Genomic DNA, 22,864 nt, shown 5'->3' on the forward strand with positions numbered 1-22,864 from the left:
ATACAGAAGTTTTACAAGCCCTCGCAGTAAAAATGTATGAATTAAATGTTACTGATGGGCTCTTTTCAAAAACATCAGCGTCTGTGTCACACTGATTTTGATCAACTGACTTATTTTATTGTAACCAAACCTATGCTCATATTGTTGCCTTGTTTTTCCTTTAGCGAGGTGGTTTCCTTCCACTTGTAGCAGGACCAGTACGTCTGCCAGCTCCAGGAAAAGCTCCAGTGACCAGGAAGACCTCAGCATTCGCCAATTCCTGCTGAATTACCGCAAACAGAAAGAAGTGGCAGAGGGCATTGGAATAGAGGACGATGACACCGAAGACAGAGGTAATAGGTCTGTCTAAGGGCCAGTGGAATATAAGCTATAGGCAATGTTCCCTCTAAGCTGCGCACGTGCGCAATTGCGCACTGCTGGCACAGTCTCTGCGCACAGAAAATCTGCGTTGCGCACAAAAAAAAAAAACTGACAGTACCTGAATTGAAATTAAAATTAATACTTTAACAATTCTGTTTTGCAGTGTGAGTCAGTAAGTGACTGGCTGCTCCCATATGGGATTAGAACGATGCCACCTTATCCCATAGTCCAGCCAATAATGCGATTCACATTCGTATATACGCAGCCAATCAACGTAGTTGACAGGCTATGACAGCGTCCTTATGTGCCGACACCGGTGTTTTAGCTAGCAAAGCGGCGTGGCTGATGTGGAGTGAAGCCACGTAAATGACAACGTGTACAACCATTGGAGGTGCGAGCAGGAGAGACGGAACAATTGACGGGACAAGTGTGGACTTTATACCAGTTTTTAAATTGTGTTGATAGGCCACGTAAAACCAGAGTTGTGATATAAAAAAAATGCAATGTTTGGTTTTCTTCCTGAATACTATCGTTGTTTATATTTACTGCGGGAAGAAACGGTAAAAACGGCGTTTTATAAGAAAAAAAGCTCGAAAGCACTCTCCGCCTGTCAGCAAAAACAAAACCCCCCGCCTCCCCTTTCATATTCGTCCAAAAAAGTACCATGTCGACCTTCTGACATCTTTAACACAAGCTGAAAATCTGAACCTTTTTGAGTGAGGATTCTTTCCATTACTGATATCAGGTCAGTGTAACTAATAAACTGACACTTCTCGTAGGACAAAAACAGTGACATGTTGTCCTCTGGTCTGTGCTCTTCTCAGGAGTTGGAAATGCTGAAGGAAGTGTCAGAAGCTTGTGAGTCCCTGAGCGAGGAGAAAAGCGGTTTCAAACACAGCCTCACTACTGGAGCCGAGGAGAGAAGCACACATTACGTAAGTCAGTTTTAATACTCACACTCGTATTTGGAGTTTCTTACATTTTGTTTATTATTTGTTTCTTCTTCTTTTTCTTTCTCCACTAGCTGATCAACTGAAGAAGGTTATGAGGTGAATTGGAGACTTTCTCTCTCAGCTTGATTCATGATGTCGTTTAGAGTGATAAGACTCATCAAAATCACAGAGGAGGGTCTGAGCTATGGTGGTGTTGAGACACAGACAACACAGCTTGGAAGTGTTTCACAGAAGTGTAAAGGACAGACAGAGGTGTGTGGTCACTGCAGTCACCATGACACAGACTCCCTGATTTAATCCGAGCATGACTGACATGTTGGGCAAGTTTGTCTAATTCTTTTTTATGTAAAACAGAAAAGTGTCACTGTTAAATTGGTGAGTCGAGATTTTTTTACGTAATTTTTTTTTGAGAAATCATGGGTGACATTAAACAGGCAGTTGCAGAGCTTCTATGTTTAACACTCACTTTGTTCCTTTATAGAAGGAAATTATTTCAGCAGCAGAGCAAAGTGTTTTTTGGACAATAAATGTAAAGTATAACAGAGAATTTGATACTTTAACCTCACTACATTTATTTCATAGCTCAGAGTTCTAGTTATTCAAAGATGAGAATTTAGATGTGAAATTGAACCTTTAAGTGACTAGTGCTTTGAGAACTGCCATCAGTTACACAATGAAGTTCATTTACGTACAGGTTATTGTATTAGTAATGCTATATTGTACATAGAGACAGAATATGACATGAAGGGCTACTGACCACAGAAAAGTAAAAGGTAACTGGGCCGATAGACTAACGGGAGAGAAACAAGCTTTCTGTGATTCTATTTGTGTTTTTTTGTGGTAATCTTGGATATCTTAGGTTGTCTCATTACTGTCATATATGTCCTATCATTAAAACACTGGCTTCTAACAACTAACAGTGTCTCGAAAATAATTTAATAAATAAACAAATAATATGGATGCATGACTCAAATGCATGACTTTTAACTTGTGTATTTTTTAGGCTGAACACTGCTGCTAATGCGACTTAGGTAAATGGTTTCAGGCTCTCCCCTCCTGAGTTTGAGAAACGTTCAGGATCAGAAAATGTGTGACTCACAGGTGCTGTAGCGTATGGCCACAGCTTCACTCTGAGCTCCATCTCCATAGAGTGCAGACAGTGATATCTGATACTCCTTAAGACACAGGACAACAGTTTATTGACATATTGTATTTTTACTTCATAATATGTACTCCAACAATCCAATAGTTCTTCCCCACCTGTCTCAGGTTGCCTCCACTTAGTGAGGTAAGAAACATCATCATCAGCTGCAGCTTCCCAGTCACTGTCTGAGAAATTAGTTACCCTAAGGTCAGAAGGAGGAGGCACCTTCACTAGAAGAAAAGAATAAAAATGAGAAAGCTACATTTTGACATCTTTCATTATTAATAACATTTACAGTACTGTGCAAAAGTCGTGAGCCACACGCTGAAGTATTTCTTTGGACATTATCTGGTTTTTCCACTCCTTTTTAGTCCAGTTCTTGTACCTGGCCATTTTCTGAGTAATGTTTTTTGTTTGTTTGTGCAAACACTTTGCACTGACCATTATTGGAGAATTAAAAAGCACCTAAGTCAAGGAATGTGTGTGCACATAACAGAAAACTTGGGAAAGAACCAATTTTAAATCTTTAAGCACTTTGTTACTAGCAGCCTGTCACAAAAACACATTTTGTATAGTGTGGTTTTTTTTTTAATCTGAATAAAATGTATAAAAATGTGTGTGATTAATCACAATGTGTTAGTGTGTAATCACCCTGAGACATGCATGCCTGTCTGCTAGCGTCAGATCTAAAGCCATTTCTGATTTGGAGATGCAGGCTGCAGATTCTGTCCAGATTATCCCAGCTCTCGTCACTAAACATCCAGTCTTCACTTATCAAATGTGTAAAATTCAAGGCTGGTCCTTAAAAGCTCCCAACAACACAAAAAGTGCATAGCCACACAAGTCCCAGCGTTTCCCACAGCAGCAGCAGCAGCAGCAGCTGTGAAAAGAAAGTGGAGAAAGGATGAATGAGTCTGTGCTTATCGGCTCTCCGCTCTCCCCCAAGCTGGCGTTGTTCTTGGTAGCCATGACAACGGAGATAGTCCCAGCTTTCTAAATAAAGGCCCCAACACCCCAAAAAAGAGATCGGGATTCCCTGCGCAGGCCAGGAATCCCCCTAGCAGACCGAAGCTACAGACAGGATTCGGAATGAGTGATTGAGTGAGAATTGAACCATCGACTGTCTGTGCTTCAACCTGCCAGGGGCCGGCAAGTGCTCTGCGCCAGAAAGAACTGGCAGAGGGCATTGGAATAGAGGACGATGACACCGAAGACCGAGGTAATGGGTCTGTCTAAGGGCCAGTGGAATATAAGCTATAGGTTGTAGTGGTGGTTATATTAGATTCAGAGTGTAGAGGAGATGGATCATTGTAATTAAGAGTCATAGAAATCTGAACCTCACTGCTAAACTGGCGGTCTAACTGTACATGTGCTGCCATTGCAGAGGTCCCTCCCACTGAGTGTGAGGATGTGGAAGATATTGGTAGTCCTGATGTGAAAGCAGAGCTTCCCTCCCACCTCAGCATCACTAAGGATGTTAAGGAGCGCTGCATTCATCTGCTGTCTGATCCCAGCCTCAGGCTCCGACTCAAGGTAGTTTTATGTAGAGTCAACTGTTGGACTAATAACAAAAATAATCATTCTTGTGAAGGTAGGACCGCCAGCGTTGGTACAATTCATCCTGTCAGAACTGTGTGGATGACTGTTCAGTGGTGTAATGCTCATCAAGGAAAAACATTCAGTCTGGTCCAGGAGTGAAACAGAAATAAGTCACGTCTGTGCTGAAGTCGTGCCTGCTCAGGAGTTTGGGCTCTCAATGAAGACCTCAGTAATTAGTTTCAGCTCACATATAATCAGGATCAAAACAGAGATAATTGTTAGGCGTGTTGTGCGTCTTTGTCTTTAGGTACTGGACGTGCTGGAGTTGTGCGTTCAGGTGCTGAGTGAGAGGGAAAATGAACTGCTGCCTATGGCTCATCGCTGCTGGCCAGCACTCCTGCAGAGACTCACAGCCGATGACCCATTAGCAGTCCTCAGAGCCTTCAGGGTAAGTAAAACAAACCTCTCTTTTCATTACATGAGTCAAAATTATTCAAGTCGTCTTTAGTTTTAAACTCTTAATAGTGAAAGAATGAAAGATGGTGCCCAACAACAGTCTTATTTCATTCAGAAATAGTTCTATTATTTTCTTCTTTGGGTTGTAATGTGAAGACTCTTGAAACTAACATTTCTTCTATCAGCACAGAAAAATCACCGTGTGGATGCCTTCTTAGAGGCTGCTTTTCAAACTGTCTCAGAGAATCACAAAGTAGGACTTTGTGATAAATGAAGCTGATAGTTTTTTGTGATCTTTGGTACAAGTGTCAGCTGATTCAACTTGTCGTGTAAATTAGGCTACTCGTCAGCTCCTGTCATCAGCTGGAATATTTTTAAATTTGTTATTCATATTTTCATTGATGAACTGACAAGTACAGACACGTTAAGTCTGTAAACAGTCATTTATTCACTCAGAGCTGCTGCTGGGAAATTGTTTCATCAGCTTTTGGATATATACGAGTTTTGTAAATACTACAATTCATCCATGAGTATACAACGGGAAGGTTTTATTGAATTTTGACTGCTTGCTGCTGGATTGTATAGTTTGGTTACAACAGTTTAAATCAGATTTAGTACTGACTTTAGTACAAACCGGATTCCAAAAAAGTTGGGACACTAAACAAATTGTGAATAAAAACTGAAAAACTGAATGCAATGATGTGGAGATGGCAAATGTCAATATTTGATTCAGAATAGAACATAAATCACGGAACAAAAGTTGAAACTGAGAAAATTTATCATCTGAAGGGAAAAATATGGTGATTCAAAATGTCATGGTGTCAACAAATCCCAAAAAAGTTGGGACAAGGCCATTTTCACCACTGTGTGGCATCTCCCCTTCTTCTTACAACACTCAACAGACGTCTGGGGACCGAGGAGACCAGTTTCTCAAGTTTAGCAATAGGAATGCTCTCCCATTCGTGTCTAATACAGGCCTCTAACTGTTCAATCGTCTTGGGCCTTCTTTGTCGCACCTTCCTCTTTATGATGCGCCAAATGTTCTCTATAGGTGAAAGATCTGGACTGCAGACTGGCCATTTCAGTACCCGGATCCTTCTCCTACGCAGCCATGATGTTGTGATTGATGCAGAATGTGGTCTGGCATTATCTTGCTGAAAAATGCAGGGTCTTCCCTGAAAGAGATGACTTCTGGATGGGAGCATATGTTGTTCTAGAACCTGAATATATTTTTCTGCATTGATGGTGCCTTTCCAGACATGCAAGCTGCCCATGCCACACGCACTCATGCAACCCCATACCATCAGAGACGCAGGCTTCTGAACTGAGCGTTGATAACAACTTGGGTTGTCCTTGTCCTTGTCCTTGGTCCGGATGACATGGCGTCCCACATTTCCAAAAAGAACTTGGAATCGTGACCCGTCTGACCACAGAACAGTCTTCCATTTTGCCACACTCCATTTTACATGATCCCTGGCCCAGTGGAAACGCCTGAGCTTGTGGATCTTGCTTAGAAATGGCTTCTTCTTTGCACTGTAGAGTTTCAGCTGGCAACGGCGGATGGCACGGTGGATTGTGTTCACTGACAATGATTTCTGGAAGTATTCCTGAGCCCATTCTGTGATTTCCTTTACAGTAGCATTCCTGTTTGTGGTGCAGTGTCGTTTAAGGGCCCGGAGATCACGGGCATCCAGTATGGGTTTACGCCTTTGACCCTTACGCACAGAGATTGTTCCAGATTCTCTGAATCTTCGGATGATGTTATGCACAGTTGATGGTGATAACTGCAAAGTCTTTGCAATTTTTCGCTGGGTAACACCTTTCTGATATTGCTCCACTATCTTTCTGCGCAACATTGTGGGAATTGGTGATCCTCTACCCATCTTGGCTTCTGAGAGACACTGCCACTCTGAGAAGCTCTTTTTATACCCAGTCATGTTGCCAATTAACCTAATTAGTGTTAATTGGTCTTCCAGCTCTTCGTTATGCTCAAATTTACTTTTTCCAGCCTCTTATTGCTACTTGTCCCAACTTTTTTGGGATTTGTTGACACCGTGAAATTTTGAATCAACATATTTTTCCTTTAAAATGATACATTTTCTCGGATTAAACTTTTGATCTGTCATCTACGTTCTATTCTGAATGGAATATTGACATTTGCCATCTCCACATCATTGCATTCAGTTTTTATTCACAATTTGTTTAGTGTCCCAACTTTTTTGGAATCCGGTTTGTACTATGAGCGCAGTGCGGGCTGAACAGTTTTTGAGTTGATGACTTCTGATAGGAAGAGTCTGTTTGTTTATTTTGTTTGTTTCCGTACAGCTGATCAGAGTTAGACTGAGTTACTTTCACCCAATCTCGTTAACAAATAACCTCCTAGGACCTGGCGTCCACGTATGTGGACATCACATGTGTGTTAAACATTTTTCCTCTGCCACCTTTAGTGCCATCTTTAGTACAAACCACTGCATGTCAATTTTACAGTCGTCTAAGGTCCATCACTGGTCTCTCACCATGAGTGTTCACGACAGCCGCGAGCCTCTCCCAGATGTTGTCAGATGTTGTCAGAGTCTCAGTACTCACAGCAGCCGCAAGCTTCTCCAAGATGTCATCCGTGCTGCATCTAATGAGTGTGAGGTTATTATACTGTCATATGTTACATTATACTTTTAATCAAAGAATGGTAGAATCATGATACTGCTGTAGGCCACATTACACTTATACTTATTATAGATGGTGTAATCATTATGTAGTTTAGTTTGCATTATACTCCTGACTTAGAAGAAGGTGACAACTATAAGATTTATTAGACTGATTTGTATTACATTATACTGCTGATTTACTGTGAATGAGTTACACTGTTTTATGACATTCCATCCTGCTGATTTATAAAGAGAATACTGTTTGCAGACAATCATGGCCTTGCTTTTCTGATTGTTGGTTTTATGGCTAGGTGGGGGCCACCAGAGGATATAAGAGTTTGAGTAACAGTCTGACATTTTGAGATCTGCTGTGACCCTCTTCATGCACATCTCCTATCCGGATGGTTAATGCTCAAAAGTGTTTGTATGGAATAATAATAATAATTGTATGGAATAAAGGGCACGGGGGCTCTCCCGAACCCAGGCTTCTCGTGGAGAAGAGGGCGTCAATTGCATTCAGGGACCAGTTGATCAAATCCGTAATTCTTCTTTTAGGTGTTTGAGAACAGACTGTAAGACTCTTCCAGTGTAAAGGGAGACAAGTAGACAAGACTAGACAGAGACACGAGAAAGCCAAGCAGGAAAGACAAGGGAGAGGGAGAAAGTGTGACCGCCTTCATCAAGAGCCAAACGAGACACAGTTCTGCTCTCTAGGCGAACCAGCCCTTGTCCACCTTCCTCTTTGGGCAAAAAAAGTGCAGCCTGGGGTAACCAGTGTTGGTTATCCCCCCCCCAAAAAAATTGATCCTATCAACAACAAAATCATACTACGACACACACTAATAAACTACATTCACTATGACCTCAATACCTAATACACAGTCCAATATTTCTACAGTGTACTGTTATGAAAACAACAGAATGATGATGACACACTGTGGTAAAGGTTTAGAGGTTTATTTGCAGATAGTTATGAATACAGGATAAACACTGTGGGCTCCAGGAGACGGGGCAGAGGTAGTGAAGGTTGTCTGAAGGCACACTCAGACACTGTCACAGAAGGTTGCGGAGAGCCGTAACGTTGAAACGTCTGCACAGAAACAGAGAGTGAGCAAAGGCAAGAACTGATGGAAAATGTGACATGACTGTGGCATGATACCTTGGTAATGCAATGATCTGGTTGTTTAGAAGCCAGCGTGAAGACCTCATGAGGAACAGGCGAGTAATCAGCTGATTGTTGACAAGTGACCGAGGGACAGGAAGGTGGAGGAGCATCCCCTAAAAAAGACAAGCACACGGACAACAACACAGGCATACACCGAAAGAGGAGAGAGAGAAAGAAGCAGGCCAGCAAAAGAGGGCAAGGGAACGATGACATCTACAGAGACCCATTTTCATTTGGTACATCGTGTTACCAGATGTCAGTTTGTGATGTTAGATCCCAACTTGTCAGTCAAGAAACCTTTTTCCAAAGATATCAGCACAAACCAAAATCACTGTGCGGATTAAAAACAGTAAATTGTCGAAGTTTGTGACGGATCATCCCATTTTCTGTTTGTAATCTGATTAAATCAGATGTATAGCACTGCCTGCATTTGTGAGTAGTGTCTCACTGTTGTTCAGTGGGTGCAGCCGTGTTGGGAGAGGGTCGCCATGGCTATAAGCCAGGGCAGCTTCCGGGATGATGGTTCTGGCTCCTATTTGTTTTTACTTACAGGTGATGACGTGAGGGGAGCCGCGGTGGTATCGAGCGACGGACTCCAGTGCAGAATGCTAACTGGGCTGGGATGTGATGGGCCCAGTGGACGGACGAGACTGGGACAGGAGGCTCCTCGTCTGCCTGGCACGAGGCTGGCCTGGACCCCGCTCAGCAAGAGGAATTTCTGTCCAGCTCAAGAACACACAAGGAATATTCGTCCTGGGTTGTGGGACTGGGTGGGATTTTTGTGCACGAAGAGAATTGTATTTTGACCAGTTTTAGAATAATCTTATCTAGTCTCGGTGGGAATTTTAGCATATTGAGAATATTTTATTGTATAATTTATTTCTTAGTATCTGGTTTGTCTTATTCCTGCTGTCCACCTGGTGGAATAAACAGTTTCTGATCAGACAATCACTTCTGTGTTATAATGTTAACTGAAGTTTCTCAGGTCAGATGACCAATAGATGATAAGAAATATACTCTTAGCAATTATTAGAGTTGAAAAGTACTTTGCAAGTCAAAGTACTAAATCGGGTTAGGTTGAGGCTTAATCCTTCACCTTAAATGGTTCAGATTGTCTCTAAATGGATGAATGAAACAATACTTTCCTGTCAAAAACAATATTTTAGTCAGGGCTAGCAGAAAGTTTCATATATATCATGAACATCTTTCCTATTTGTCTTCCTATAGTTTAGTTTCATTTTCTTACCCCACCCCCAACCGGTGGAGGCAGATGGCCGCCCTCCCTGAGCCTGGTTCTGCCGAAAATGGAGTTTTTCCTTCCCACTGTTGCCAAGTGCTTGCTCATAGGGGATCATTTGATTGTTGGGGCTTTCTCTGTATTATTGCACAACCTTTATCTTACCATATATTTCAAGTTTATATGTTGTGAATTGGCTTGATTTAAATCAAACTGAACTGCATTCAATTAAAGCCAAATATAACTTGTAATCGAATCTATTCAAATGTAAAGTCCTCTCACTCAATTTGGACTAGCACTGAAAAACACACTGACATCCTCTGTTTCCCAATTAGCAGATCAGAGGGTGCTGTTTTATTCATGACTCAATACTTGAATGGTTTTATCCTGTTTATAAATAAACATTTTAAAATGACATTGCTTCATTGTATGATTAGTTCTTTGTCTGTGTCAGTCCTTAATACACACACATGTATACAATAATTCTAGTTGCCACAGTCTCCGGAGATCCTATGCTCTGTTTTCTCATACTTTTCTTCACTGTTTACCTCATTCTGCCCAATAAAATGTACATTTTTGTAAACAATGACTTGTTTTATGCCATTAAAAAGAAACATGTCTCCATACGAGGACGTAGTTGAAAAGAAAAAGTCACCACTTTGCATTTTACAAATCAAGTAAACAAACACGGGGCTATTTATCATATAACTAACTTTTAGGTATGTGGGATAGAAGGACTGGAGCTTTAAATGTTGTGCCTCCATAATTATTCTAGAGTCTTTACAGTGTTCAGCCCCTGCTGTGATTTGGTTCTACATACATAAACTTGAAGTGAATTAATCCACCTGTTCACAGGAGATCACAGGAAGATGACACCAAACATCAGAAGATCTTATTGTGCGCCACAGTAAAAGGCTGGTTTCTTGGGACTAAAAGCACATAATAAACTACAGCAGAAGCTCACATAAAGCAGGAAATAAGCAGGCAGCACTTCATCTGCTAATGCACGTTTCCCACTTTTATTGTTGCCTCATTCACTAACAGTTCAATGGTGCAAGATTACCATACACAGAATTAGGATATCTGCATGACACATCTGGGGTTAACTGATATTAAATTTCAGAGGGGGAAGGTGGGAAATATCACGGCTAGTTTTGTTTGAAAGGCATCAACAGAAAAACAAACACAGAAAAAAGTGATGAGGTGAAGAAAGACACAATAAGTCTGCTGTCGTTTTAGATGTCACCAGCTACTTTGTATAGTCCTATATCTCTGATATTAAAAAATTAAAATGAGTTAAAATACACCTTTATTTTGATAGAGTTCAGATGGATGCCTAGCATGACTAATGAGTAGATCTCCTCCAAAAAAACAACAGACTTCTAATTCACTCAAACCACTTTCTAATAAAGAGGAAGCACTAATGTAACTCACCTCCTCAGTGGAGGTGCAGGGGTTACATGTTAGGTCTCCTTTTCCTTTCATTTGGTTTAATATGAGTGGAACAACTAAACCGCACAGACTTTATCTGATCAGTTAGTTCAACCTTTTATTAATATGTGCAAAGAGCTGCAAACAAATACATATACATTGCAAACAATAAATACACAATCCAAAATAAAAACACCTCTGCAAATGAAGTGGAAACGTTTGCTCTGGCAGCGCTTCGCATCAACATGTATATGAGGTACATTGCACTTTTGAGACTTGATCTGTGCATAGGTGCATCTTTGATGTGCAGCTCAGAGATCCACAATCCAGCACGTTTCTGTTTCTCTGACTGTCAGGCTGGCTGACCCGAGGTCACGTCAGAGCTTTATTTTTTATCTATATGTAACAGACAGCTGAACACGAGTACTTCACTTCAGAGATTTCAGCCGACGCTGGTGTGACAGCGAGGGGAGTCATGGGACTACATCGCAATCTGTCCTGCGGGCCATTTAAAAGCAGCTTTGCTGGCTAACCACTGCCGTCAAAGCAAAAAAACTAAAGAAACATTGCACCTTCATTCTTTTTTCCTTACGTCCTTCTAACCTTTTCACTGTGTTTTCTTTGCGTCTTGACAACAAGAGTGTAAAGTTAATAGCAGTAAATGTCAAGGCTTCTGATTCTCAGTGAGATAGAGCAAGCTAGAGGAGCAGAGAGGAATGTGTTAAATGAGGGTTAACTAACACACTGATCCCAGAACACACCCGATGTACAAATCAAGTTTTCTCCTTAGTTCGTTTTCATCCTCCTAGTCCTCCTCCTCCTCATCTCCTTGTAACCTTGTTTATATTCCTTGGGATGAAAAAGCAAAAAGGGGCCCAAATCTACTCCTGCAGGAACAATTGGTCATTGTTTGTTTTTTTAAACTGCTGAGATATGAAGCGATCCTCGCTTGTTTGTCTCTAGTTAGTCTGCAGTTTTAATGTTAACACAAATGCATGAGTATTTTACTGACTCACTAACTGACACTGGCACTATTGGGGGTTTAGAGGCGGCGTATGTACACAGATTGAGGAGGATCTACGTATGACGTGGACGACAGTGGAACCGCTCCGCCCGCTCAGTTCTTCGTCAGGCCGCTGCGCCGCCTCGCCAGCTTAGATCTGCGGGGAGAGTTTTATGTTGTGAGGAGAAGGGAATGTTTTTGAAGGGTGCAGAAGCTGCACGTTTGACTGTGGTGTGAGAGGAGCGTGTGTGTGTACCTTATCCTTCCTGCTAGCAGAGGACTAAAAGCGTACAGCCATTCGTTCATGTCTTTCTCATTGTTGGCCTGCAGGAGGATGCCTCGATGTTTTGTGTACACTGCAAATGTGTTGGGCATCTGAAAAGAAAACATCACATTATATTCATGTTCATTCAAATGATAAATCCCAGTCCATTTGCCATTTCATCATTCAATGTGTCCAAAATTGGCCAACGTGCACCAAAACCATTTGAATGAATCTCATTAAAAACAAACGTGTTACATCGAGCCTTTCTCTATCCTGCCTCAAACCTTAAGCATGGCCTGCTGGTCTTTGCTGTATTCCACCTGTGCTGTGGAGAGGTTGACGGCGCCTCGCTCCACGGGGTCCTTGTCGCTGTTGTAGATGAAGACGTAGGGCCGGCGAACAACCACAAAATGCTTCACCTATGAGTTAGAGCGAGGCTCCACGAAGCTTAGAAAACCCTTCTTGGACACAACAGATCTGAAAAGAAGAGATTTGATTCATTTATTTTTTTTTTTTAAGAGAGTGCTTGTTTTTCTGAGGAAGAAGCAGAGTTGGTTTGTTTCCAGCTGAAATCATCCAGGTTCAGGAATTTGAATCGATCCACATCATTTCTGCTTGAACTAGAGAACATGAGTGTCGAGTATAGAGTATACGAGTATAGACAGAAAGAGGAAAAGTTAGTTTAACAGCATTATTTTTTATGAAGTCCTACTTGGTGCTAACATTACAGGGTGTCTGTTTACAGCAGTGTGTCATGTTGCTAAAAAAAAAAGTGAGTGACGTGAGCAGAGTTCTGACATATCAGGAAGTGAACACAGTGACTGAAGCGGTGTTCACATTCATCCTTGAATCATGACAAAACGTGAGGAATCGCACTGAGGTGAGACCTTGACAACAGATAAATCAGGAGCCACAGAGTGTCAAGTGTCAGCCGACACCAATCGGGACAATGATAAGAGAGAAATTCATTTACAGACACGTGAAAAAGCAGTCTAAGGTTCTGGATCTAGATTATTACAACACATCATTATTTATTTAAAACAACCCAAAATGCACAAATGACTATAACCAAGTACATGTGACCTGTGAGTACCTGTGATTCAGCAGCTGATGGAACCAACTTTAGCAGCAAAAACTTGAGGTAATCGTTTTTTATTAGTGTTTCACAGCAGTGTGGACGGATTTGTGGCCCATTTGTCTTTACAATGTTTCTTCGGTTCATTGAAGTTTGCAGATATTTATTCATTCACAGCTTTCTTAACGTTCAATCATGTTGAAGTCTCAACTTTGAGCCACTGCAGCACCACTCTGTTGTTGCTTTGCTGCTGCGCTCTGGAGTCACTGACCCAACGATGATCTCATTTGACTCTAGAGTACTTCATGGCTCACTCAGTGACCTAGACACTTTGCAGGTTCTTTGGCAGCAAAAAAAGCCCAAATAATCATCACGATTTATTCATAACACACGTGAAAAGACCCAGGAAAACCGAGTTAACGATAAAAACGATAACAAAATAACGCTGAAAACTGATAAAAACCCTGAAAACCATACATTTCACACCTGAGCCTCAACTCTTGCGGCCCGGTACCAAACGACTCACGGACCGGTACCGGTCCGAGGCCCGGGGGTTGGGGACCGCTGATCTAGTGCATTTGATTAGCACTTGGCTAATACTGACCCTCTTAACTAATTATGGAAATAGTCTTGGATGTACTTAGTTTTTTAAACATCTGAATTTCGGCTCAGTGTTTGTTAAATAAATAATGACGTGGTATAACGTGTTATGTGTTGTTCATCTGAGGTTGCATTTACCTCATATTAAGACCTACTAAGGACCTGATTTATTTTTAATTATGTCCTAAAACATAAAACCTGAGAGCTCACATAACTGCATATGCTCAGAATATATACAGCACACATGGATACAAATGACTGCCTTGCAGCAGCAATCTTAAGACCATCACTATGAGCTCTATACAAGGTTACACTGTTCCTGTTATTAACAGCAGGGGGCACTATCAGCCACAGACTGAGAGCCAGATATGCTCTGCTGGTGCCTCATTGGCCTCATTGTTCCTGAGGTAAGACTCTATAGTGAGAAACAGCTGAGGGGGAAAACATTGATCTGGAAACGTCTGAGTGTTACAGAGGATATACATAGCACTGTGGTTCAGTGTCACACAATCACAAACAAATACAGAAAAGTAGTAAAAAGGGTGTTGCCTCCAAATATTGCTTTTTTGGAGCTTAGGAGGCTTAATATCGACAGGCATGAATGAAGACAGATCAGAACAGCTGTTTGATCACAGCATCCAGTACCAACACAATCATCCACACTCAAGAGCCCTGTTGGCTTCAGAGTCAGCAGCTGAATGTCTAAAATATGAAATGCAATTTTTTGGTCCATCAGCTACAGCTACAGCATGAACTGCTTAAAGTGAGAAGCAGCCTAAAGCCCGACAGATTCATCTTTCCAGACTGAAAATATCTCGCTGCCCTTCTCGTGGATGAGGGTCACCCTTGATCCTGCAGCAAACATAACAGGAGCTCAGGATCACAGTGAGCACAGCTAGAGCAACATTACGCTTTAAAAGAAGATATTAAACTGTGTACAAAGGAAGCAGTTACCACTGTGTGAGTAAGCGGGCGATCGTGGCTCAAGAGTTGGGAGTTCGCCTTGTAAACCGGTTCGAGCCCCGGCCCGGACAGTCTCGGTAGTTGTATCCTTGGGCAAGACACTTCACCCTTGTCTGACTACTGGTTGTGGTCAGAGGGCCCGGTGGCGCCAGTGTCCGGCAGCCTCGCCTCTGTCAGTGCACCCCAGGGGGGCTGTAGCTTGCCATCACCAGTGCGTGAATGTGAACTGGATGTGTAAAGCGCTTTGGGGTCCTTAGGGACTAGTAAAGTGCTATACAAATACAGGCCATTTTAATAAGAAAACAACATGTGCACCAATCCTGTACCTGGTGCAGCAGGTAGGTACCATGGCAGGGCAGGCCTCCACTGTGATCCACGATGGCTGGAATGCACCTGTGCATGGAGGGAGGAGGAGACACAGCATCCCAACTTATAATATTCTTCATGGAGATCATTTTTATGGTTCCTTTAAAGCTTGTGCGTGAATATAACACTCCAGGTGGATACTCACTCTCCAGTGGGCTCCAACTCGCTGATCTCAAACCAGACCAGCAGGTCGTACTTGCTGACACACTGACCCAGGTTGGATTTGGTGATGGTGTTCAACTTGGTGGCTGGAACTGACACACACACACACACACACACACACACACACACACACACACACACACACACACACAGAAGCTCAATGTTATCAAGCTGAAAATTTTCTGAATTGAAGAGAAGATGAATAAAAGTGAGGAGTATTTACTACATGCTTTGGGTGACTGAATGGAGGATGGATAGGTGACGTGAAAACACTACTGACCCTTTATACTGAGCCAGTAGCTCACACAATAGAAGCTCACACACTTCTATTAAATCTGTCTATAGAGCCAGTAATCACAGAGGATAGATACTGGAAGCAAACTGAAATATTAGGAGGAACTAAATCACAGATTACAACACCAGTGGCAGCACCTTGCTGTCTCACACATCAGGATCACGGTCCTGTTGAAACGGGCTAATCGCTAAAGCTCACAGTTGCATTCGTCTATACTCAATATGATCGAAAGGAATGTTATTACACTTGAAAACTGCTCTACTCACGTCTTCATTGGTGTGAATGACATGTCATTGATCCTGAAGCTGTCTCCTCAGGACAGTTTCTAAGCAACGGATGGGAATAGGATAGTATTTCCTGGATGCTGTTGGAGGAATGTTGACTTAATAAAAATACCTTTTATTTATATATGCATATAAAATTAGCCAATGTGATTAGAATACAATCGTTTACACATTTCTAACAAAATCTGCTGCATTAAATATGAATTATCACTGCATGACTGGATCTGCTGTTTGACCCCCACCAACCTGTTCACGTCCTGGCCATGGAGGTGCAGCGGGTGCTGCTGGTAGTGGCTGAACACTTCAAACACGACGGGCTTGCTCTTGATGTTCTCAATAAAAGACTCTGTAACTTCGACAGAAATCTGCTCCAACAGATAAAAATAAAGGGTTTGACAAACTGAGTTAGAATAAAATCGTTGAAGCACAGTTAGTGTGTGTGTAGGTGCAGATGTGTGTGTGTGCACTCACATTCTGGACGTGGTAAAAGCCCAGAGGAGCTCCTTTGCCAGTGTTTTTCAGAGGCTCGGTGGAAAAAGCCTCATTGTGACGGTGCAAGAAACTGAGGGGTTCATTCTGGTTCATCACAATGGTGATCTAGGAGTTAAGATCAGGGCTCAAAGCAAGCCACTCTGCTTCTATGCCAGACACATTCAATCATGTCTTTATGGACCATGTTTGTGCATTAGGTCACAGTCGTGTTGGAAGGGAAAAACACCCTCCCTAAACTGTTCTCACAGTGTTTTAAGCACAGACTGGTCCAAAACGTCTTGGTAACCTGAAGCGTTAAGATTTCCTTTCACTGGAACCGCAAGACCCAGGCCAAAGTCAGAGGAGAAATAAATGAATACTATTAAAAACCAACTACCTCACTGACAGACCACAGTACGTCAAGCTGAAGGACGTCACGTCTGACACTGTGGTCAGCAGCACAGGAGCACCACAGGGAACTGTGCTGTCCCCTCTTCTCTCCACCCTGTACACCTCTGATGTCTGCTACAACTCTGAATCTCAGATGTTTGTGGACGACACAGTCATCATGGGGTGTATCTAGGACAGGGGTAGGCAACTCCAGGCCTCGAGTGCCAGTGTCCTGCAGGTTTTAGATCACACCCTGGGTTAACACACCTGAATCAAATGATTAGTTCATTACCAGGCCTCTGGAGAACTTCAAGAAATGCTGAGGAGCCATTTAGCCCTTTAAATCAGCTGTGATGGATCATGGACACATCTAAAACCTCCAGGACACCGGCACTCGAGGCCTGGAGTTGCCTACCCCTCATCTAGGATGACCAGGAAGAGGAGTACAGGAGTCTTGTGAGAAACTTTGTTACATGGAGTCACACAAACCACCTGCAACTCAACACTTCAAAGACCAAGGAACTGGTTGTGGACTTCGGGAGGTCCAGACCAGGTCCACTGACAGTTCAGATAGAGAGAGAGGAGGTGGAGGTGGTCAACAAGTACTATAAAAATGGAGGCAACTTTGCCTGTGGTAGAATGTATACAATGTATGAAAAAATCTTTACTGCAGATACTAATTTAATAATACTAATTTTGTGTTGTAAGATTTATGAGTTTCATGCTTTCATAGTGGTACTTGGGAGAGCTTGACATTTTTCTCAGGTGGTGTGCACTGTAAAAAGTTTGAGAAACACTGATAAGGGGGTCTGTATGCGGCAGTCATACACACAACTGGACAGTCCAAAAGTTGGCCTACCTATTACTGGCTGAGGTTTTAGTAGAGTTGTGGCTGAACCACATAAAAATATATCATTCATTTTAATCTCCCCAATCAATGATAATGTTATGTTGGAATGTTGTTAAAGAGGGTCAAAAATGTTTCAACCCAGTTTGTTTTGCAGATAGCAGCTTTAATATAGGGAGGACACAACTTCCAGACTGTATGAGTAAAATCAGGTTTTTTCTCTTCGTCAGTTTCATAGTTTCTCTTTTGCCTGTCACTGTTCCCTGTCTGTTTTCTTACCTGGTTCTTCCTCACCTTGTACTTTCTCCTCACGTTCCCCTCTTTCCTCTCTCCCTCTTTGGACTGACAATCATACACAAATAGATTGTATTCAATTAGATGAAAAAATTACATTCATGTGAAAAAAAAAATTATTAAGATCACTAACGAAAAGTCCTCTCTCAGTGTACTTTCAACCAAAAGGCAAATAACCAAACCACATGAACATCTAATAAAAGATATAAAATATTGAAACACTGATCCAACATTATCCTTTATTGATGGATCATTTGTTCTTACACTTTTACCTGAATGTGGCTCCTGTTTTTGAAAAAGCCTTCCTTATATCCATTATGAACCTGGCTGTCTCTCTGTACACAAACACACACACACACAACAGGAGTTATAAGGTTAATGGGCATTCAGTCAGTTAGCTAGTTAGTATCCATTTCAAACAGGACAGTGGTAACAACGGCAGGCTACGGACAATTTTAAGTTTTAGATTTTAAATAGGCTGTATACATTTCAGTGGGAGCAACAGGACGGTCAAATGTCGCAGAATTTACTACAGAGTAGGACGGATTGTAGGGTAGCAAACATCATTGGAAAACACGTTTTCAGCACTGCAGGTTACCTGGGTGTAAGGTTTTTCAGCTAAAAAGAAACACGACTCCTACCTAACTACATAAAGAGTAACTGAAGGTTAAATGCTGCTAATATGTCCTGTTTTAATCCAGCCAATCCACCTCCGCTCCGCTGCGTCTCAGCTACCATCGCTGTGGCAGCAACGACCCTAGAGCCAGAGTGGGGGCGAGCTGGAACAAACCATTTTGGGAGGGGGGAGGGGTTCTCTATACTTTTGTTGTTCAAATGTTCCGTCTCAACCAAGTACTGTATGCTTTTTATATTTTTAGTAGTGTGTCACACAAACAGCAAATATTGTCAAAAAAAAAAAAAAAGAAGTAAGAAATCTTTGGGGGTGCTTTGATTCATTTTGGGGGAGCTGAAGCACCCCCAGAAATGGGCTAAAATCGCCCCTGCGTAGGAGCATGTTTATAGAACTTAAATATACCAAATATGTCCCGATTCTTCCGGCTTGCGCAGGTGGCGCAGGAGTATACTGCCAGGCTACTAGCTCGTGTGTGACACCTGAGGTCGCTGGTTCGAATCCACGCTGTACCTCAGCAGCTAGTGGGCTTCTGGGCTGCGCTTAAAGAACCGGAGCCCTTCACTCTTTTGCCCTTTTCTTTTCCTTTTTCTTTGCGCAAAGGCGGCCTGCCCGCCATCTTTCTCTCTTTCAAATAATGACACTTGCTCTTTCTTTCCTCTTCTCTCTTCTCAGCAAAACACTGCCACAATCAGCTCTCTCAGCTGCTCAACAGCCCATCTCAATCTGCTCTCTCACCTCCCAACAAATGCTTCTAACTCACTCAATTTACGCTCTGTACACACAATCTATTCATCAAAACTTAGCTATTTTGGGGGGCTTTCTCAAAATCTTACTGTTATTATTGTAGGACTTGCTCACAAACTCTTTGTTTCCTCACAAAATGGACACAAATCACTTGCATCTGCACTCTGTCCCTCAGCAGCTACATACACACCCGCCGTTCCGACTCGGCCTTGGAGATCAGCATACCAAGGCGTTTGGAAAAGTCTAACAGTCTAAACACAGTTTGCTATCAGGGGAGAGATTGTTTGCTATGTTCAGCTCCAGCCTCCAGACCGCAGCTGGCGCCGATATGGTAGCCGCATGAAATAACGGTGCTGTTCTTTCTTTAGCGCGAACCACTGCATGTCAATTTTACAGTCGTCTAAGGTCCATCACTGGTCTCTCACCACCAGTGTTCACGACAGCCGCGAGCCTCTCCCAGATGTTGTCAGATGTTGTCAGAGTCTCAGTACTCACAGCAGCCGCAAGCTTCTCCAAGATGTCATCCGTGCTGCATCTAATGAGTGTGAGGTTATTATACTGTCATATGTTACATTATACTTTTAATCAAAGAATGGTTGAATCATGATACTGCTGTAGGCCACATTACACTTATACTTATTATAGATGGTGTAATCATTATGTAGTTTAGTTTGCATTATACTCCTGACTTAGAAGAAGGTGACAACTATAAGATTTATTAGACTGATTTGTATTACATTATACTGCTGATTTACTGTGAATGAGTTACACTGTTTTATGACATTCCATCCTGCTGATTTATAAAGAGAATACTGTTTGCAGACAATCGTGGCCTTGCTTTTCTGATTGTTGGTTTTATGGCTAGGTGGGGGCCACCAGAGGATATAAGAGTTTGAGTAACAGTCTGACATTTTGAGATCTGCTGTGACCCTCTTCATGCACATCTCCCATCCGGATGGTTAATGCTCAAAAGTGTTTGTATGGGATAATAATAATAATTGTATGGAATAAAGGGCACGAGGGCTCTCCCGAACCCAGGCTTCTCGTGGAGAAGAGGGCGTCAATTGCATTCAGGGACCAGTTGATCAAATCCGTAATTCTTCTTTTAGGTGTTTGAGAACAGACTGTAAGACTCTTCCAGTGTAAAGGGAGACAAGTAGACAAGACTAGACAGAGGCACGAGAAAGCCAAGCAGGAAAGATAAGGGAGAGGGAGAAAGTGTGACCGCCTTCATCAAGAGCCAAACGAGACACAGTTCTGCTCTCTAGGCGAACCAGCCCTTGTCCACCTTCCTCTTTGGGCAAAAAAAGTGCAGCCTGGGGTAACCAGTGTCGGTTATCCCCCCCCAAAGAAATTGATCCTATCAACAACAAAATCATACTACGACACACACTAATAAACTACATTCACTATGACCTCAATACCTAATACACAGTCCAATATTTCTACAGTGTACTGTTATGAAAACAACAGAATGATGATGAGACACTGTGGTAAAGTTTTAGAGGTTTATTTGCAGATAGTTATGAATACAGGATAAACACTGTGGGCTCCAGGAGACGGGGCAGAGGTAGTGAAGGTTGTCTGAAGGCACACTCAGACACTGTCACAGAAGGTTGCGGAGATCCGTAACGTTGAAACGTCTGCACAGAAACAGAGAGTGAGCAAAGGCAAGAACTGATGGAAAATGTGACATGACTGTGGCATGATACCTTGGTAATGCAATGATCTGGTTGTTTAGAAGCCAGCTTGAAGACCTCATGAGGAACAGGCGAGTAATCAGCTGATTGTTGACAAGTGACCGAGGGACAGGAAGGTGGAGGAGCATCCCCTAAAAAAGACAAGCACACGGACAACAACACAGGCATACACCGAAAGAGGAGAGAGAGAAAGAAGCAGGCCAGCAAAAGAGGGCAAGGGAACGATGACGTCTACAGAGACCCATTTTCATTTGGTACATCGTGTTACCAGATGTCAGTTTGTGATGTTAGATCCCAACTTGTCAGTCAAGAAACCTTTTTCCAAAGATATCAGCACAAACCAAAATCACTGTGCGGATTAAAAACAGTAAATTGTCGAAGTTTGTGACGGATCATCCCATTTTCTGTTTGTAATCTGATTAAATCAGATGTATAGCACTGCCTGCATTTGTGAGTAGTGTCTCACTGTTGTTCAGTGGGTGCAGCCGTGTTGGGAGAGGGTCGCCATGGCTATAAGCCAGGGCAGCTTCCGGGATGATGGTTCTGGCTCCTATTTGTTTTTACTTACAGGTGATGACGTGAGGGGAGCCGCGGTGGTATCGAGCGACGGACTCCAGTGCAGAATGCTAACTGGGCTGGGATGTGATGGGCCCAGTGGACGGACGAGACTGGGACAGGAGGCTCCTCGTCTGCCTGGCACGAGGCTGGCCTGGACCCCGCTCAGCAAGAGGAATTTCTGTCCAGCTCAAGAACACACAAGGAATATTCGTCCTGGGTTGTGGGACTGGGTGGGATTTTTGTGCACGAAGAGAATTGTATTTTGACCAGTTTTAGAATAATCTTATCTAGTCTCGGTGGGAATTTTAGCATATTGAGAATATTTTATTGTATAATTTATTTCTTAGTATCTGGTTTGTCTTATTCCTGCTGTCCACCTGGTGGAATAAACAGTTTCTGATCAGACAATCACTTCTGTGTTATAATGTTAACTGAAGTTTCTCAGGTCAGATGACCAATAGATGATAAGAAATATACTCTTAGCAATTATTAGAGTTGAAAAGTACTTTGCAAGTCAAAGTACTAAATCGGGTTAGGTTGAGGCTTAATCCTTCACCTTAAATGGTTCAGATTGTCTCTAAATGGATGAATGAAACAATACTTTCCTGTCAAAAACAACATTTTAGTCAGGGCTAGCAGAAAGTTTCATATATATCATGAACATCTTTCCTATTTGTCTTCCTATAGTTTAGTTTCATTTTCTTACCCCACCCCCAACCGGTGGAGGCAGATGGCCGCCCTCCCTGAGCCTGGTTCTGCCGAAAATGGAGTTTTTCCTTCCCACTGTTGCCAAGTGCTTGCTCATAGGGGATCATTTGATTGTTGGGGCTTTTTCTGTATTATTGCACAACCTTTATCTTACCATATATTTCAAGTTTATATGTTGTGAATTGGCTTGATTTAAATCAAACTGAACTGCATTCAATTAAAGCCAAATATAACTTGTAATCGAATCTATTCAAATGTAAAGTCCTCTCACTCAATTTGGACTAGCACTGAAAAACACACTGACATCCTCTGTTTCCCAATTAGCAGATCAGAGGGTGCTGTTTTATTCATGACTCAATACTTGAATGGTTTTATCCTGTTTATAAATAAACATTTTAAAATGGCATTGCTTCATTGTATGATTAGTTCTTTGTCTGTGTCAGTCCTTAATACACACACATGTATACAATAATTCTAGTTGCCACAGTCTCCGGAGATCCTATGCTCTGTTTTCTCATACTTTTCTTCACTGTTTACCTCATTCTGCCCAATAAAATGTACATTTTTGTAAACAA

General features: G+C 42.2%; 2 protein-coding genes across 3 annotated transcripts; one reads left to right on the forward strand and one right to left on the reverse strand.

The window, feature by feature from the left end:
• Positions 1–1,200: 1,200 nt before the first annotated feature.
• Positions 1,201–9,916, forward strand: LOC134618136 (TELO2-interacting protein 1 homolog). Of its 2 annotated transcripts, XM_063463429.1 has the most exons (7): positions 1,201–1,295; positions 1,385–1,565; positions 3,601–3,676; positions 3,842–3,990; positions 4,304–4,444; positions 6,940–7,087; positions 8,815–9,916. In XM_063463429.1, the coding sequence occupies exons 2-7, from the start codon at positions 1,443–1,445 to the stop codon at positions 9,066–9,068; spliced, it is 891 nt and encodes a 296-aa protein (XP_063319499.1). In that variant the 5' UTR covers positions 1,201–1,295; positions 1,385–1,442; the 3' UTR covers positions 9,069–9,916. The 2 variants fall into 2 exon arrangements, with proteins under 2 accessions (XP_063319499.1, XP_063319500.1); XM_063463430.1 differs by lacking the exon at positions 6,940–7,087 and having other exon boundaries at positions 8,815–8,930.
• A 924-nt stretch (positions 9,917–10,840) lies between these two features.
• LOC134618184 (kinesin-like protein KIF1B) lies at positions 10,841–17,953 on the reverse strand. The gene is made up of 9 exons (XM_065469615.1): positions 17,931–17,953; positions 16,415–16,540; positions 16,190–16,308; positions 15,926–16,023; positions 15,348–15,456; positions 15,163–15,229; positions 12,483–12,675; positions 12,190–12,308; positions 10,841–12,090 (listed from the first exon to the last, which is right to left on the reverse strand). Exons 2-4 carry the CDS (start codon positions 16,526–16,528, stop codon positions 15,930–15,932), a joined length of 327 nt encoding a protein of 108 aa, XP_065325687.1. The 5' UTR covers positions 16,529–16,540; positions 17,931–17,953; the 3' UTR covers positions 10,841–12,090; positions 12,190–12,308; positions 12,483–12,675; positions 15,163–15,229; positions 15,348–15,456; positions 15,926–15,929.
• Between the last annotated feature and the right edge of the window lie 4,911 nt (positions 17,954–22,864).

The sequence above is a fragment of the Pelmatolapia mariae genome, linkage group LG20 (assembly GCF_036321145.2).
Source record: "Pelmatolapia mariae isolate MD_Pm_ZW linkage group LG20, Pm_UMD_F_2, whole genome shotgun sequence".
Classification (NCBI taxonomy): domain Eukaryota; kingdom Metazoa; phylum Chordata; class Actinopteri; order Cichliformes; family Cichlidae; genus Pelmatolapia; species Pelmatolapia mariae.